The 19,434-nt window shown below is 44.2% G+C and overlaps 1 protein-coding gene across 7 annotated transcripts in view; it reads left to right on the forward strand.

The window, feature by feature from the left end:
* RALGAPA1 (Ral GTPase activating protein catalytic subunit alpha 1) overlaps positions 1-19,434 on the forward strand; it is a 669,595-nt gene that overhangs the window by 79,976 nt on the left and 570,185 nt on the right. For all 7 annotated transcript variants that reach the window (XM_063947861.1, XM_063947860.1, XM_063947862.1 and 4 more), the window contains exon 2: positions 19,063-19,173. In XM_063947861.1, the coding sequence (XP_063803931.1) occupies positions 19,063-19,173 (111 nt within the window). The remainder of the gene's footprint in view (positions 1-19,062; positions 19,174-19,434) is intronic.

The raw sequence follows: 19,434 nt of genomic DNA on the forward strand, positions 1-19,434 counted from the left end.
TTTCAGATTGATGATGAGATTGACCCTCCTGATACGTCTAAGAAACCTGATAAGTTCAAACGTCAGAAGGTTACTAAATTAGTCTTACCACATTCTGACCATTTAATTGACATACGTCAGGAATCCTGGTCTTTTCCAGGAAAGAAATTTTCCCTGTCTAAAAAGATGCTAGCTCGTTATCCTATCTCTGCGGAGTTGAGTAAGTGGGAAACCCCGCCACCAGTGGACTCAGATGTAGCCCGTCTTGTGGTGTCATCTACTCTGCCTGTCACCACTGTAACCTCTTTGAAGGAGCCGACTGATAAGCGTGTGGAGGGTTACTTGAAGTCTATTTACATTCTTACAGGTGCTGTACATAGACCCACTATGACAGTCTCTTGGGCTTCAAAAGGCATTGAAGCATGGGTTCAATCAATTGAGGAAGAGCTACCTCTGAATTTTTCTGACACTGCCAGACAATATCTGTCCTATATTACCACAGCTTCCCACTATTTTCAGCAGGTGGCCTCTGATGCAGGCGTTATGGCGGCCAAGGCATCTACTACGTCGCCGATTCTGTGGTTGCGGTCCTGGTCGGTGGAGAGACCTTGGAGGTACTCCCTTTTAAGGTAGATTTACTATTTGGAGATGATCTGAACAAAATTGTGACCGACTTGGCGTCGGCCAAGACTGCGTTTCTCTCAAGTACTAATCCTTCGGTTCTGAAGGCTAAGAGTACTACTTTTCGTTCCTTTCGACCTCCAGGTAAAGTAAAGGGTCGCACTTTCAAGTCCTCTAAGCCCAAACCTAAACGTTCTTGGGCCTCCCGTCAGCCTGCTTCCAAACCGGACAAGCCTGCTGCATGACGGGGCAGGCCTCCCCCTGGGGGACCCTATGGTGGGAGGCCGACTTCTGCCGTTCGCCCAGGTATGGTTAAAGACCACTCCGGACGCCTGGGTGCAGGATGTGGTCTCTCACGGCTACGCAATCTCTTTCAAGAGACGTCCCCCTCGCCAGTTTTGCTCAACGGTTATCCCTTCGGATCCGTTAAAAGTACAAACTCTGCATTTGGTTGTCCAATCCTTCCTGTATACAGGAGTGATAGTGCCGGTGCCTCTGTCTCAGAGAGGCAGGGGATACTATTCGACGCTGTTTCTAGTTCCGAAGCCGGATGGATCCTCCCCACCTATGCTCAACCTCAAATCTTTTAACAAATTTGTGAGGGTGTCCAAATTCCGTATGGAAACTCTGCTCTCTATTGTCCTGGCTATGGAACCCAAGAACTATATGGTATCCCTGGATATACAGGATGCTTACCTACACATAGCTATTGCCATGTCGCATCAGCAATATCTTCGGTTTGCTATTGGCCACCTTCATTATCAGTTCCAAGCCTTGCCTTTCGGACTGACCACGGCTCCTCGGATCTTCAACAAGGTCATGGCGGTCATGATGGCCCTTCTCTGCCTTCAGGATATCAAGATCCTGCCGTATCTGGACGACTTGTTGATCCTGGCGAACTCCCCAAAGGTTCTCCTCCGTCATCTGGAACTGATGGTCCAATTCCTGCAAGCCCGCGGGTGGCACATCAACTGGAAGAAATCCTCACTGGTCCCTGCTCAGAGCATGGTGCACCTGGGGGCATTACTGGGGACACACAACCAACATTTGTTCTTGTCTCCAGAGAATGTCCTGAAACTTCAGGACAGAATCAGATAATTCCTCTCTCGCCAAAGAGTGTTGATGCACTCAGCGATGCAAGTACTAGGCCTCATGGTGTCGGCTTTCAACGTGGCAGAGTATGCTCCATTTCATTCCCGCTCTCTGCAGAGGTTAATCCTTTCCAAGTGGTATGGCCTGCCTCACCGGATCAAGTCTCAAATGTTCTCCTTGACTCTGGAGGTTCGTCTGTCACTGAGTTGGTGGCTACAGGACCAACAATTGAGCAGGGGTCGTCCCTTCTGGATCTCCAACTGGGTCCTCCTAACGACAGATGCCAGTCTGCGGTGTTGGGGCACGGTGTTTGAGCAACCCTCTCTCCAGGGTCGGTGGACCAGGGAGGAATCTCTCCACCCGATAAACATTCTGGAATTGCGGGTAGTGTTCAAAGCGTTGACACTTGCCCTGCCTTTCGTACAGAACAGGCCTGTTCAAGTACAATCAGACAACGCCACCACGGTGGCGTACATAAATCATCAAGGCGGCACTCAAAGCCGTCTGGCAATGATGGAAGTGTCAAAAATTCTTCGGGCGGAACGACATCTGCCAGCAATATCAGCAGCATTCATTCCGGGGGTCCTCAACTGGAAAGCGGACTTCCTCAGTCGTCAGGACGTACACGCCGGGAGTGGAGTCTTCATCTGGAGGTCTTCCAACGCCTTGTGGACAAGTGGGGTGTACCAGATGTAGACCTGATGGCGTCTCAACGCAATCACAAGGTTCCGGTCTTCGTAGCAAGGACGAGGGATCCTCAGGCAGCGTTCGTGGACGCACTGGCAATTCCATGGAACTTTCGGCTGCCATACGTGTTCCCTCCAGTGTCACTCCTGCCCAGGGTACTACGGAAGTTCAAGCTCCAGCGTGGCACAGATGGAATTGGTTCTCAGACCTGCAGGGTCTCTCGATAGTGTACTCTTCTACTTCCTCAATGCCCAGACCTCCTCGTTCAGGGCCCTTGTGTTTACCAGGACCTGACAAGACTGGCTTTGACGGCGTGGCTCTTGAAGCTTCACTCCTGAGGGCCAAAGGATTTTCTGATGCGGTTATTGAAACTATGTTGAAGGCCCGCAAACCGGCGTCTGCACGGATTTATTATAGGGTCTGGAATTCTTGCTTCACCTGGTGTGCTGTTAAGAATTTTGATGCATACAAGTTTAGTTCTTCCAGACTTCTGGCTTTTTTGCTACAAGGCCTGGATTTAGGACTTCGCCTGGCCTCCCTCAAGGTACACATTTCTGCCTTTTCTGTGTGGTTCCAGCGAAAAATTTAATCTATTCCTGACGTTCATACATTCACTCAGGGCGTACTACGGATTCAGCCTCCCTATGTCCCTCCTGTGGCTCCATGGGATCTGTCTGTTGTTCTTATTGCCCTTCAGGAGTCTCCGTTTGAACCTCTTGAGTCTGTGGACCTTAAATGCTTTACGCTTAAGGTCATTTTTCTGTTGGATATTGCCTCTGCTAGGCGGGTAACAGACTTGGGCGTTATCTACCTAAGGTGGTGTCCTCTTTCCACCTTAACCAAGAGATTGTGATTCTGACCTTTATCTCTCCTGGTTTGTCCTCCAAAGAACAGTCTTTGGATGTGATAGAAAGGAATGCCTCTATCAGGAGGTCAGATTCTCTTTTTGTACTTTTTGGTTTTCACAAACGTGGCTGGCCTGCGAATAAGCAGACCTTGGCCAGATGGATTAGAATGGTGATTGCACAAACTTATGCTCAGGCTGGACTCCCAGCTCCTGCTGCTATCAAGACGCATTCTACTCGGTCTGTTGGACCTTCTTGGGCGGTCAGCCGTGGCGCTTCCGTTGAACAATTGAGCAAGGCGGCTACGTGGTCCTCAGTGAACACGTTCATCAGGTTCTATGCCTTTGATACTTCTGCCTCCCAGGATGCTTCCTTTGGACGGTGGGTTCTTGTGCCCGCTACAGTGCGTCCCCTCCCATGAGGAACTGCTTTAGGACATCCCCGATGTTATTCCCTGTGGAATCCCAGTGTACCCGCTGCAGAAAAGGAGATTTATGGTAAGACTTACCATTGTTAAATCTCTTTCTGCGAGGTACACTGATTTCCACAGGGCGCCCACTCTGACGCACTTTGCTTCTTTGGGTTTGTATGGCATTAGCCGTTAGACCCACATTCTCACGACAGGAGAAGGGATTATGTGACTAACATCTACCGTCTCTCTTACCTGCTACTGCTTTGGACTGGTTAATGAAACTGAGCTCCAGTGCCTGGACGCGGGGCTATAGAGGAGGCGGTGCAGTGCATCCTGGGAACAGTCAAAGCTTTAGCCTGTTGGTGCCTCGGATCAAGATCCAATTCTACACCCCGATGTTATTGCCTGTGGAAACCAGTGTACCTCGCAGAAAGAGATTTAACAATGGTAAGTCTTACCATAAATCTCCTTTTTCTCTCAATAAAATGTATTACCTTGTAAAAAAAAAAATGAATAATTACAGGTCCCAGCATGGTCTGGATGTCAGGCAAGCTGGCACATAAACAACATGTGCCAGCTTGCCCCGTTGAACCTTTAGTTAAAAAAAAAAAATATATGTTTGGGTGTAACCAACACTGGTGTTTTCAGGCCAGAGCCGGTTACAACAATATCAGGGAGAAAATTGATGTGGGGTCCCCTCTAATGTTCGGGGCTAGCCAGCACTGGACATTGCCAGCCTGTGCTGTTCCAGCCGTTTAGGGGTCCCCACAGCCTGTGGGTCCACCAACCATGCATCCAACTAGCCCCAGTAAAGTTGATGACAGGGCTCTTTCCCGCAGGAAAGTCAAGCCTGCAAAAAGCATGTTGTCCTCCCGGGCACAGCCAGGGGATGTAGTTATGTGACCGCCGGTCACAATACCGACTGTTACATCCCGCCCCCTTCTGAATCCCAACAGTCGGCTTGCTGACTAACGGGGACTATTCACAGCGATCCCGCAAAGGGTTTTGTTGCACTCGCCCCCCTGCTGGCATTCTACCGCTCGGGATCTCGGCGTTAGTATTGTGACTGGCGGGATCCCAAGTGCCGCTCACCCATACCCCACCCTAGCACCATTACAACCAGGCTCATCCCTGTCCCCCCAGGATGCGAGTATGGGGGTGAATAAATGGTTAAAAGTAGAACAAAAATGTGATTTGTCTTTGATAATCTATAAGTCCCAATATTGGCTTGAGTGCTAAAATGGCAGTGGTCGCGGGAGGGCAAACGGGGAAGGTGGGGCAGTGCAGGGAGCAGAAGCAGGCATACACAGAGTCTGCCTACTTCTAAAATCGTTTAGTTAGGTTGATAGTGTCCAACTAGTTTGGAGATATCAATCTTGCTTGATTTCTCCTGCTCTTTGGAGTGACTCTTTTGGCCCTTCTTCAGCGTGTGGGAGCACATAGCAGATTATGATTTGCTCTCACACACCGGCAGATTATCCTTTTCAAACAGCCAACTAGTTGGATGTCTGGAACAATAACCATTTAGTGCAGGGGTGGGGAACCTCAGGCCCGAGGGCCGTATAAGGCCCGCAGAGCCACTTGATCCGGCCCGGCCAGGCTCACCTAGCCGAGTGCCCACTGAGATTTTGTTACTAGTGGGCGACTGGCTTCTTACCCTCAGTAGCAGCCGGAGACAGGAGCTCACTCCTGAGCTCCGGCTTCCGGCTCTGGCAGTGTGCGTGTGCTGCTGTGCGGTGTTATGGGAGAGATGTCATGACTTCTCTCCCATAGTTCTGAGGAGTGAGTGGCCAGGTGGAGGGCAACGGTCCGGAAACAGGAGCGGGGCTGGTGAGTATTGTGGTTTTTTTTCTTTTAATGTGTGTGTGTGTAGGCGTCGCTACTAAAGGGCATATCTAATGGGGCATAACAACTGACTGGTGGCATATCTAATGGGGCATAACAACTGACTGGTGGCATATCTAATGGGGCATAACAAGTGAGGGGGCATATCTAATGGGGCATAACAAGTGACTGGGGGCATAATTACTGACTGGAGGCATATCTACTGGGGGCAGGCTCATTTTTAAGTTGATAATTTTTGTATGGCACCCGAAGGATTTTATAAATATCCAAATGGCCCCTGGTAGAAAAAAGGTTCCCCACCCCTGATTTTAGTGGATGGCCAGCTTTATTTTTAAACAGTTCCATGTTGAATTACACCTCTAACATGATTACATTCGTATTTGGCTGTTTTCCTTGTTGAAATGTCATATTTTCAAACTCCAGGACAACTCCTATTCCTGTATTCACTTACAAAAGCTGAAACGGAGCTGGAAGCTTATAAACTACAATGTTTATTGTAGTATCTCAAGATGTCTTTGAATAAGTAGAGTTTTTCATAGTCCTTTTTAAATGAGCCACTGATGTTTCTTTCTTCATTTGTAACAGAGAAATCCTGTCCTATTTAATGTTAACATAGCTTGTTAAGTATAGTCTGTAACCTGCATGGAAGAATATTTGTGTGCATCGCTGTTTGCCAAAGAATGTGAATTATTTCAGTAGCAGAAAAGGCATGACCTTGTGTTTTCTACAGGCAGCAGAGATTGTTTATACTTTATGTTGATATGCAAAGGCCTCTGGCGCCCCCTCCTCTGGACAACAGCGTCTTGCCAGTTCTATTTTTGTTCTTGTTTAAAAAGAAAAGGAAGAGGGACAGTGTGATACTACAGAGAAGTTGCCGACTGGTTTTCTGTTCAAAGCCATCTGACTGTTTTTGTGTGCATTTAAATACATGCTCTCATTTAATTCATACTTGCCTACTCTCCCGGAAGCTGCGGGAGGCTCACGTTTTTTGGGGTAGCCCCCCGCACCCCCGGAAGAGTGGGCAGGTTTCCCGCATCCTGCTCTCGCACCCTAGTGATGCGAGCAGGATGGAGAGATAACCTCCCGCGGGTCCGTCGGGTGGAGAAGGGGTTAAAATGATGCAAATCGCGCCATTTTAGCCCTGCCCCCTTCCCGCGGACCCGCGAATCGCGGCATTTCCCGATGGGGGGGCTTAGTGATGTCACAGTCCGGCCCCGCCCCCCAAAGACACCTGCAGCGTCTCCTCTCCGGGCTTCTCCCGGAGAGGAGAAATACAATGTAGGTAAGTATGATTTAATTGCAACATTACTTCAAGCACAAGTTGAGCGACTTTTGTTTTTGCATGAATTGAACAATAGCCCACCGACTGGTGCACATATGGGGGCAGATGTATTAAGCCTGGAGAAGGCATAAAGAAGTGATAAAGCAGTGATAAGTGCAAGGTGATAATGCCCCAGCCAATCGGCTCATAACTGTCAATTTACATATTGGAGCTGATTGGCTGGTGCGTTATCACCTTGCAATAATCACCGCTTATCACTTCTTTATGCCTTCTCCAGGCTTAATACATCCGCCCCATTGTGAGGTGGTATGCCAGCCACGCAGCATCCCATCCCGTCTCGGCACTTGGCTGGTGGCTCCGGTGTGGCCTCATTGGACTAGATAAAGCCATTCAGACCTAAGATTGAGCTTGATAACTCTGACCTCTTGCAGTTGACAAATGGCAGCACACACATGCAGCTAGCAGTCATCTGCTATGTGGATTGATGAAATGCCCGTAAAGAATCTGGTTAAGCTTTGGTTAATTCTCATACATACTGTTTTCTATCGAAACCACACATTCACCACCAGTAATGGTCCATTTTACCTAAGTTGGAGCTGGTGGTTTTAAGGATTGCTGTGTCATTGCCATGGATGTTTGTGAGGGAAAATCCCATCAAAATAGTTTTTGTAGTCCTCGAGAGAAGGCGAAGATTTCGTCTGGTAAAAAGTTGTGTTTTCCACAGTAAAGAGTGGAACTTTCCTGTCAGATGTGAGTGAAAACACTTGCTGAACTATCAGGCATAATTTAGAGTATGTTGTATTTTTTTTTGTCAGTCAAATGTATTAGTTACAGATGCAAGTTGTTTTGTGTAATGGCATTTTACTTCATTATAAAATACAATGATAACATTGGTTTCTTTTCCCAGTATTTTATATCCGGTCCAGAACTTACCCTGGTTTCTAACTAATGGGGATGTAAATAAATTAATAAATTGTTTAGATCCTTTATATGGCAGGACAAAAAAATCCAAGCTAAGTTTTTAAATAAGCTCCAACAGTGGAATAAAAATGGAGGTATCAACTTCCCTAACGTGGTGTGGTACAACCAGGCAGCTCTTATGAGACATCTTAGGGATTGGATACAGAACACCTCTATGTGTATACTAATACAACTTTAGAACAAGGGTTAATGAGAGAGACTTATCCAGTATATCCCTTGGCGCTAATGACCTAAAAATTAGATAATAGAATATTCTAAAATAGTGTAAATAATTTGTAAAGAAATCAGCTGCTGACTCTTAATTTTATGCCTGTGTAAGCATAAATACCCGTCTACTGTTATTACAGAAGACTAACAAGAATAACCAAATTTCACTCTGCTCTTTTCTGTTAAAAAATGGGCTTCAGAATGAGTGTAAACACATGCAATTATAATATGAAATTTCTTTTAATATATAAGTTGCTTCTAAAAATGCATGTTCAGATAATAAAAGTTTTAATATAAAAACATATACAGTCTCCACATATAAGTCTTATCACACTACACTGATCAGTAATCACAGGGGTACCGTGTACAAAGGAAAGTGTGTAACATTAAAGTTAAACTGATCCACCTCTATAACAAGAGACAATAAGATGGTAATTTGAGACCGGAAGATTTTACAGTATTTATATATACAACTAATTGCATGCATTGTGATAAGACTTATATGTGGAGACTGTATATGTTTTCATATTAAAACTTTTATTATCTGAATATTCATTTTTAGATGCAACTTATATATTAAAAGAAATTTCATATTATAATTGAATATGTTTACACTCATTCTTAAGCCCATTTTTTAACAGAAAAGCGCAGAGTGAAATTTGGTTATTAATGAGAGAGACTCAATAGCATTCTTACATGTTAGGGATAACTCGAAACAACTCAATCCTAATGTCAAACAGGAGGCTGTGGTATATACTGCGTAAAAGATTCAAAATAAATCCATATGTGTCACAGTTTCTACCACTAACACGTAATCCAGAGTTTCAGAATGGGAAAGCGGGTTACCCCTTCACTTTATGGAGCGTAGAGGGGATACAGAATGTGGGGCATTTATTGGACAAGTCAAGTTGTAAACCACTGTCTTATAGGCAAGCTAGTTCTCAGTATAACGTCCTTAAATCACATGACATGGCATTCATGCAGGCTCAACATTATGGTGGCTCAGTATCAAGTAGGCTAACAAGGGAAGATCTTTTTAACCCATTAGATCAGGTGTTGATTCAGCCGGTACTGAATAGGAAAGCCTTACGTGTACATTATAAGTTTTTACGTTCAAAGCTGAAATATTCGAGGATAACAAGTGGGACAATGAGATGGTTGGAATATTTTCCTAATTTAACCATTGAAAAAATACTTGGGTCGCTAGTATCATCAGCAAAGATAATCCCAGCTATAACCTCGGTGGAGATGTTTTATAAAATTTATCATGGAGCATACAGTATGTCTCACCTAATAGAAGGTTTCATATGGGATTGTCAGAGGACACAAGATGTCCGAAGTGTAAAAGCAGAAAAGCAGACCTCTATCACTGTTTGTGTGAGAAGAAAACATTTTTGGTTAGAGGTATGGCAATTTACGACCCGATATATGGTTAACCTTTTTCCTTTAACCCCCAAATTGGCCATATTTGGCATATTACCAGAAGAATCGAGGATCCAAAAATAACCAAAAAAACTATTATTAGTAATTTAATCTGCTGCTCGAAAGAGCGTGATGCAAATGTGGGTATATGATACTCCCGACAATAGGCCTGTTTAGGGCAAAACTATTTTACATCTTTCAAATGGAGTGGGTAGAGGCATCCTTACAAAAGGAAAAATGAGTGAGACAATTGTTTGAGACCTGAGAAATCTTAATTGCCATACTGACAGCAAAAATTAAGGGGCAGATCCACAAATATTTTGGGCTAACACAATGGTATGAGAAATGGTTAACACAACAGGATGATCCCATCCTAATGGCAGAGGATGATTAAGATAGGGAAAGTGAACCCTGCATATACTGTGATCTGAAAGTCGTAGGAGAGTGGGAAGACAAAAGGAGAAAAAGGAGATGAAGGAATAGAGAAAAAAAAAGGAATTAAAGAGATGGGTTCACACATTAACGTTCAAAGGCAAAATAACAAACTATGTAAAATGAGAGCGATGAGAAGTGGAACCTAATACTCTCATAAAAGATGATGATGGAGTATAGTAGTATGGATATTATGAAAAATGAATATAGATAAAACCCAACTGTGAAAGGTAAAGTATCGATGAATATATAAGATGAAAATGTTACGATGCTTTATGAAAACATAAGACCAGAACTGAAACGAAATGTTTATATGTTTGTCCGTATTTGTCTGATTGATTTATCAAATGAAAAGATTTATAAAAAACAAAATACAATGAAATAATAAATTTTTGAATTGCCATATCACAGGTGTTACTGTGACAGCTCATCCTTAGAGCTCTTATCATGGGTTAATGAGGATGTTGCTGATCCGGCACAGTCATAAAGCCAGTTTTGTCTAACACTACCCACTTTGGAAGTATAGAGTGTAATATGGTGCAGGTACTTTCAGCGACTCCTGTAAGGTTGTATTTTCCTGGAGATCCTGCAAGCAGCACCGATTGAGACCAAAGTCCGAGAGCACGGGTTCCTAGTAGGTATAACGCAAGGCCCAGGGCATGGCAGTAGTGCCTTAAAAATCTCCTGTTTTCTGCTGTACATTAGTAGCCACTAGTGAAATAGCTTTATTTGCTGACTACAGCAGCCAATTTATGTTGTCGGCACAGTGTTATGGCATTGCTTATGCATACCCTCCAACATTTTTCACATAAAAATCTGTACAAATCCGAAAAGGGGGCGTGGCCACGGGTAAATGATTTTCCAATACTTTCAATGGAAGTTTGGAGAGCCAAAAATCGATAGACCATAAAAAAAAAGCTACTGTACCTGCCAAAAAGGTACAGCTGGAGGGTATGCTTATGTTATGTCATTTACAGAGGAAATAAAATGTACAGAATTATAATTCATACTTATCTCTCTGTTTTTGTTTTTTTGCCTGACTGTTTGTAGTGTACAAGTTCTTTCTGTATTTTAGCTTTGCAAAGCTTGATGATGACATTTGTGAGTTACTATACTACACCCATATACATCATCGTGGATGTCTGCTGTATTAGTTTGCATGAAATTACATTAACATTACAAGGTGTCTGGGCAGTGACTTCCTCTTTTATTGTCCGAGGTTTCTGTATTTTTTGTTTTGACTCCACGAGCAGAAACCATTCCTTGGGAAATCAGACATTTCAAAGTACAGACACACTGTGTGGGAAATACCTACAATCAAAATCTCGATGGTCAAAATACCGACAACAATTGACCAACAGTCAAAATACTAAAAAAGTCAAAATACCGACATTTAAAATACAGACAAGGTCAAAATACTGACATTAAAAATGTCGACAGGTCAAAAGGTCGACAAAGGTTTAAAATTTTTGTGTGTATGTCGACATAGGTGTGCAGTGTGACTGGTTCATGTGCAGTACAAGGGGTATATTAAGTGTGCAGGGGGGCTGTGTGCAGTGTGACTGTAGTGCATGCGCAGTGCAAGGGGCATATTAAGAGAAGGGGGCCAGTGTGCAGTGTGACTGTAGTGCATGCGCAGTGCAAGGGGCATATTCAGAGAAGGGGACCAGTGTGCAGTGTGACTGTAGTGCATGCGCAGTGCAAGGGGGAAATTAAGAGAAGGGGGCCAGTGTGCAGTGTGATTGTGGTGCATTAGCAGTGCAAGGGGCATATTAAGAGAAGGGGGCCAGTGTGCAGTGTGATTGTGGTGCATTAGCAGTGCAAGGGGCATATTAAGAGAAGGGGACCAGTGTGCAGTGTGATTGTGGTGCATGCGCAGTGCAAGGGGCATATTAAGAGAAGGGGGCCAGTGTGCAGTGTGATTGTGGTGCATTAGCAGTGCAAGGGGCATATTAAGAGAAGGGGGCCAGTGTGCGTTGTGATTGTGGTGCATTAGCAGTGCAAGGGGCATATTAAGAGAAGGGGACCAGTGTGCAGTGTGATTGTGGTGCATTAGCAGTGCAAGGGGCATATTAAGAGAAGGGGGCCAGTGTGCAGTGTGATTGTGGTGCATTAGCAGTGCAAGGGGCATATTAAGAGAAGGGGGCCAGTGTGCAGTGTGATTGTGGTGCATTAGCAGTGCAAGGGGCATATTAAGAGAAGGGGGCCAGTGTGCAGTGTGATTGTGGTGCATGCGCAGTGCAAGGGGCATATTAAGAGAGTAGGGGGATGTGTGCAGTGTAATTGTGGCACATGCGCAGTACTAAGGGCATGTTAAGGGAAGAGGCAGGGTAGCAGACTGAGCACTAGTGTCAAGGTGGTCGTTTTCCCTGTGATTTCAGCCTGGCATGCAGGAAAATGGTGCCATTTTCCTTGTGATTCGTGCAGCGCTGCTGTAGCCATGTGCACCACACACACTGCATCCATTTTAGATGTGCTACTGCTCAGTACTAAGAAAAACATTGACACTGCGACTATCTCTGAATCAAGTCCAGAGAAGCAAGGGAAGGTAGCTACAAAGTCAAAGCAAAGTCAGAGCTAGGCAGGCACAGGCTAAACAATGGAACAGGGAAAACAGGATGCGTAAAATTTACAAATACATAAGCGGAAACGACAGGGTCATAACTTAAGACAAGTACAAGAATATGACTGTGACTAAGACATGAAATTCAGATCCAGTGATTCACACCTGGGCTGGACACGGGTACAAGGCCACATGATGCTTAGACTTCTTACATTCCACCCAGTTGTCCAGGATAGTTGGGAGGTATGGCAAGTACTGTATTTGAACTGTGTGCTTTTTAAATATTGTGTTAATTGTGCATGCAGGACTACAGCAGAGACTCACCTTACTGAGGGGGAGATGTACTAAGCAGTGATAAGAGTGGAGAAATGAGCCAGTGGAGAAGTTGCCCATGGCAGCCAATCAGCTACTCTGTATAATTTTCAAGTATGCAAATTATAAATGTTACTTCAATGCTGATTGGTTGCCATGGGCAACTTCTCTACTGGCTCACTTATCTGCTCTTTTCACTGCTTAGTACAGGTCCTCCTAAGTATGAGGCCTACTAAAGACACAGACACATGGTACCTGATTTTAGAACTGCATACAAAAGCGAATGGAGCATTGTCTATTGTCTTGTTTATGCAGATGAACTACAAACTCATTTTTTTGTGTACTTTTCCGCGGTCAAATGCGCAAGGGCTAAGACGCCCACTGTTAGCACTCATGCACACTGTAATAACTATAGGTGCGTTCTTAGGCGCCATCATTAGTCGCACCGTTGAAAATTGTATTAACTCTGTGGCAGTTGCAGTTTCTCCGTCTGACCACAGATTTACACTTGCACCTGGGAAAACAGACGCTTGCGTTGACATGTCCGCAACACTCCCATAATACCCCATTTTGGTATGCGTTGCTAGCCACTTTCCCCGGTCACTGGCCTGGCACACCATTCTGTTACCATCTGAATCGATCACGGCAGCACCCTTGTGCATAGTCAGAGTAGCGCATGCTCCGTAGGGGTTTACAGAAATGTATCTGCATGTGCAGTTGCAAATTGTCACTCAATTACTTGAACATCGGCACTGCATGCCACTCAGAATCAAACTTATAGTGATAATTACTGTCCAGCCATTTTACATCCTGAGGTACCTGTTCAGCAAGACATGTAATCCGGAATAACTAGGAATTTTGACAGTAATATGTTTGGACCGTTACAAAGCAATTTTTAAATCTAAAGAATAACTACTATTAAATATATTTTAGTGGTCATTATCTTTGAGTTAATTTTGCAGAGTAACTAAGAAGTACAATTACTTTGTTACTAAATATATTGGCTTCCTAGGAAGCTGCATCTGCTGGTTTTCTGGATGCAACGGCTTAGGTCATGATTTAGCCCAAGGCTAGGCCAGCTGTGGACACATTGCTCTGCATTAAATGCAGAATTCATTTCTGCTGACATTTTCCACTGTTCATTATAAGTTAAATGGTTACTAATTAGTTTGATGATACGCCACAAGATTTGCAAAAGAGTGTAATGCGGATTGAAAATAAAAGGTGCAGGGACCCTTTTTGGGATATTTTTTTTATCTAGGTGACACTATTTTGTTACATTTTACTTCCTACCATGAATTTGGCAGACTCCTCCAATAAACAGCTGGCTTCCATTTTCAGCCACTGCATCAGATTCTCTACTCCTGCGCTACACAAGCAGTGCTGAAGGTGACTGGCAGAGGTCCCAGTTGTATTTTTTTTTTTTAACAATTACTTATATACATACTAGGAATGGCTTTACAAAGAATGTTTAAGCTTTCATATCATTCCCAGCCCCTGTGAAGCTGATAGACTGTATTCCCGCACACTAAGGTCCATCTAAAGTCAATAAGGCTATCAGTATATTGTGGCAGGGTCAGCATGAACATAGATGGCATGGATAAAGAACAGCATGGTGTGGTTGGAAAGAGTCCAGGCCATGTAGTAGATGTGTTCAAGTCTCAAGCAGCAATCCTGATGGCAGACACCTGTAAGGTGGTTTTTAAAAGGCATCAGACACGAGAGCCAGGACTCCTGATGCTGGACAAGCTGAGCAGGTGATAGGCCAGGAAGTGGTTAGTGTTAGGGGTCCTGGAACTTACTGGTCTCTGAAAGATTCTACACCATGTTTGTAAAGACCTGTTGCTACTTGTGGTATATCCTGTGATTTGCTGGACATTCTGCTAAGAACTGTCTGTCTGTGAAAACTGGAGAAATAAAACTTTTCTTTTGGAGTTTCACCTGGTGTATGTGATCCATGTCACAATATTTTAAGTGTGGAAAAAAACAGAACACCTGTAGGAAAGGTATGCAAATTTGGGGAAGCCATAGTAACTCAACACAGATAGCCTCCTGACTGGGATTGGGCCTATGACCTTAGCACTGCGAGATAGCAATACTTACCACTGTGCCCCACCCAAAATGTTTGCATAAGCCATAGTGCATTCGATCCAATTTCCAGTATATAAAAAACAGTCTGTAGATAAACTAGGTTGTGTCTAAAGGGCCCCATACACTACAACGATATGTCTGAGGCTGAAGTCGGAGGCGATTTCCCATGAACTCTCTCGGGAGCTTCACGGGAGTGGTTCCATACGATTCGGTACATTTTGCATGCAATATATCGTATGTGATCCCAGCCATGCCTGCGGGAACCGACATATCACGAGTGCAGCACTAACGATCTAGGGGAGCTGATCCAACCCTCACGGGAACGCACATCGGATCAGATCGGAAACAATGCAAAATGCCAGATTTCACCCGATATATCGGCCCTAATGCCTGTAATTTGATGAAATCGGGCATTATCTTTCTAGTATATGCGGCCCTTAAGATCTGATACTCAGAAAATCAGCAAGGAATGGAATTGTGAAATATGTAGTGTACAGTTCTCCATATCTCCATTAAATAAATGATGAAGCAACATATGTGCATCCATTTAGAATGAGCCACACTCACAAATTAACTGTGTTGCATGCTCTTGTGTACGTTCATTTTACAACAAAACTCCAGAGGTGCTTTTACTGAGAATAGTCTTCATTTATGTCCCAGAATTCCTAATACCACCTATTCCCTGCAGAATTGGGACTGTTTGGTCAGTATACTTTTTTCCTAGTATCCAGGCAGAATGAATCTACTGTAATTTGTGAGTTTGGGCTATATGCAAATAAAGGAGCACGACATTGTAATAAAATGTCCTGCCGTAGGTATATTGAGCATGGTGCAAGATGTGGAGCTCAGTTTAATAGGTTTAATGCAAAAATGAAAATCTAGAAAATTGCCTTATGGGGGCAATAATTTTAAATATCGTTGCTGCTTATAAGTTGAATGTGAGGTGTTTTTTTTTTGTATTGCAGCATATTGAGCAAGACAATGTCCTTGGGAGTAATATTGTTTATTACCTTTTATATAGCACCAACATGTTACTCTACGCATTACAGAGAAAGCCTTTAATAATTTACTTCAGTCCCTGCTATGGTGCAGCTTTCAGTCTAAATTTTCTACGGCACAAACTAGGGTCAGTTTCATACAAACGGCCTTCCACTATCTGTTTTGTGAATACAAAGAACATTTCCACTCAGAAGCCACTTTATCAGGAAAACCTGCTCATCAATTAACTTATCTAATTAGCCAATCATCTGGCTACAACGCAGTGCAAAAATAATGCATGCATAAAACGTAAAGTATTTATCTATGCAGTGTTTCAGACCAAACACCCGAATGTGGACAAAATATAATCGTTGACCATGGAATGATTGTTGGTGACCGTTGAGATGGTTCTAGTTGTTGTACCTGGGATTTTCACAGCACAACCGTTTGTAGAGTTTACAGAGAATTATGCAGAAAGTAAAAGACCAGTATGGGGTAGTTCACTGTTAATGAGAGAGGTCAGGAGAGAGTGGCCATTGAGAGGTCAGACTGACAGGAAGGTGACCGTACGGGTGGGTACACACTTAAATGATACCAGCCCGATTTGTTTTTTTCCGGGCAAATTGTAATTACAAATTGGGCATATCGTTAAGTATGTATGCCTGATTGCGCGCTCCCGCAGGTCACTTGCGATGTCGTCCGGTCTGTTACACTGCATGGCCAAGCAGAAGATACCGTGTACGATGCCATGCTGCTAAATGCAGCATGGCATCCTACATCGTGCTGTCGTCCCCTGCATCGTTCCAGTGTGTACACACTTGTCAATGCAGGGTCCCATTGCCGGTTCCGCTAAGTATACATTGTTCTTATGTGTACCTAGCCTTCCTCAAATAACAATGATTGCAGAGAATCACCACTGAACGCACAGCTCATCGAACCTCGAAGTGGATGGGCTGCAGCAGCAAAAAGATCACACTGGATTCCCCTCCTGTGAGCTGAGAACAGGACACTGAGCTACAGTGGGTACAGGGTCACTAATGCTGGGTAGCTGAAGATTGGAAAAACATTGTTCTGACATATATTGACTGCTGCTGTTATATGCTGGCTCAGAAATTTGCATAAAAAACATGAACCCATGATTCCGTCCTGCTTTGAATCAGCGGGTCCAACTGATGGTTTATTTGTGTGGAGAATGTTTTCTTGGCACACATAAGACACATTAACACCAATTGAGCATTGTTTAAATACCACAGCCTACCTGATTAATATTGCTCACTATAGATCTTATTCTGAGTCAGTCTGGTAATTACAATTTGTAATTGTTTTAAAAAGCGGCACATTTCAACCCATTCAGCCAGATGCCTCTGTAAAACTTGTGAGTGGAGGTGTGGGTTCACAGACAGTTCAGAACTTTCTATATGATAAAAGCCAAGTCTGCTCCTCACCTCTGTTATGTGCGCTGCCGGCCACTAGAGGCCGCCACACAGACCAAATGATACCTTTGTGTGCTAGAAGCTGACACAGCTCAAAGTAAAACTAATTTGCAGGGAAATATTACAGCCTCCTACCCTGCTGCTGAAAATGATAATACTGATCTGACTGTTTCACACTTGCTGCATATGGAGAGAGGGGGCTGAGGAGAGAGAGTTGGGGTGGGGGATAGGAACAGATAGGGACTGGGGGGGGAGGGGGAGAGTGGGGTAGGGGCAGATAGGGAGTTTTTGAATCTAGTCACCTCTGTGTGACACGGACACACATTCCCTATGTACACAGCACCCCCTTCCATTTACTGCCTCAATATCACCTGCAGCCCCATCCTCTTCCATATACTGCCCCCTATATACACACTGCATCCCCATACCCCTCCATATAGTGCCCCACTTTATACAGGGCATCCCCTCCTCCATATACTACTCCAGTTATATACTGCATACTCTGCACCGTCTCCTCCATATACTTTGCTGCAACCTCAGGTTACTTCCCAGCCCAGGACTTGGCAATAAGTAATAGCAGTAACCAGGAAACGGATGCAGAAACCAGAACCTCCAGATAGTCCCACAGCGCTCTGAGCGGAGGCATTGGTGACACAGGGGGTGGGGTGGTTTGTGAATCAGTCTGGCAGGAAGAGGTGATACCCTGTGTCGGGTGAGCAGTGCGGTGATCGGGAGAAGGAGGGGGGCGATGCTAGGCCTGCAGATGATGAGGGTGAGGCAGATAACCAGCTCAGCTGCTTTATATAAACTGCACGCTGGTGGAGTGGCGGGGTCCTGTGCTGTCCTCTCCCACATCCCACACAGGCCATGCCCAGACCCCTCCGACCAGTTGCTGGTGGCTTCTGCTGCCCTCTACCCCTAAACTGGCCGAGAGCTGTGCTGGGACTGATGAACTTACACAAGCCAGTACTGGTGTATACAGTGCAGCATAATTATAGTCTGCCCATTACAGATATGCAGCATCTACATATATACACACACACACACACACACACACACACACACACACGTATGTATGTATGTGTATATATATATAGAGAGAGAGAGAGCACACAGCTGACAGAAATCCGGCACTTCCTGTGTGAGTAGCGACTGACCCCCCCCCCCCCCCCCCCCCCGAAAATGCAAGAGGAACAAGTTGCCGTGGAGTAGAATGCTGCTGAGAACTTGTAGAATAACTGACATTTTAAGAGTTGTCCAAGGTAAAAAAAAAGTGGGTACCAGCTCAATGTGGAAATCTAATATTTTTGGTGTAGATAAAAGAAGTGGAGATGAGAATCCATTTAAAAAAGAGAAAAAAGTTAATCTTTAAATGCCATTTATTACTGGTAGGACATCTCGGAGCCTGCAATGCTGGTGCTCGAGGATCACGATACATCTACCATATGGATGCAGTTATTTAACATTTTCTAATAATTAAATTGTTGACCATCGCATCTTTTTCAAAATTTTGGACTACATTGTTATTTATACCTCTAGCTGAGAGTTGGAAACAAATTGTATCATTTTTCTTTTCTAGCATTTATGGTTATTCTTCATAGTCTATACCAGTGATGGCTAACCTTGACACTCCAGCTGTTGTTGAACTACACATCCCAGCATGCCGTGCATCAATTTTAGCAAAGCTAAATAGCAAAACTGTTGCAGGGCATGCTGGGATGTGTAATTCAACAACAGCTGGAGTGTCAAGGTTAGCCATCACTGGTCTATACTTTCCCAGCCTTTTAATGCTGCATCCTTGAGACACGTGCTTATATTGGGAGAAATGTGGAAATATTGCAAAAGAATCGGTGAAGTAATCTCTCCTCTTTCTCTTATAGAAAATGCGGAATCTATTGACCTCAAGCAGTTTTTTGAACAGAACTTCTCTCATATCTACTACGTTTTCTTTGAAAACTTTGTGATCATTGAGACTTCACTAAAACAAAAAGGTAAGACTATAATGTGATCTACATTCTGTTTATATGTTCAAACAGCTAGAAATGATAGAATGTAAGCTGGGGTTTTGTATGTCAAATACAAAATGTTAACCAATGATGGTGGAGTTGGAATCACCGATGATCAGGAAGCATTTTACCCAACTTCATAGGCCATGCTTCGGGCCGAAGGTCGCCACAAGGTTCTATTCCCCCTCGGGTGGTGGTTTGGACCACCTCCCGAGTGGGGATTCGAGGCGGCGGTTGGGATTCCAT

This window comes from Pseudophryne corroboree, chromosome 12 (assembly GCF_028390025.1).
Source record: "Pseudophryne corroboree isolate aPseCor3 chromosome 12, aPseCor3.hap2, whole genome shotgun sequence".
Lineage (NCBI taxonomy): Eukaryota > Metazoa > Chordata > Amphibia > Anura > Myobatrachidae > Pseudophryne > Pseudophryne corroboree.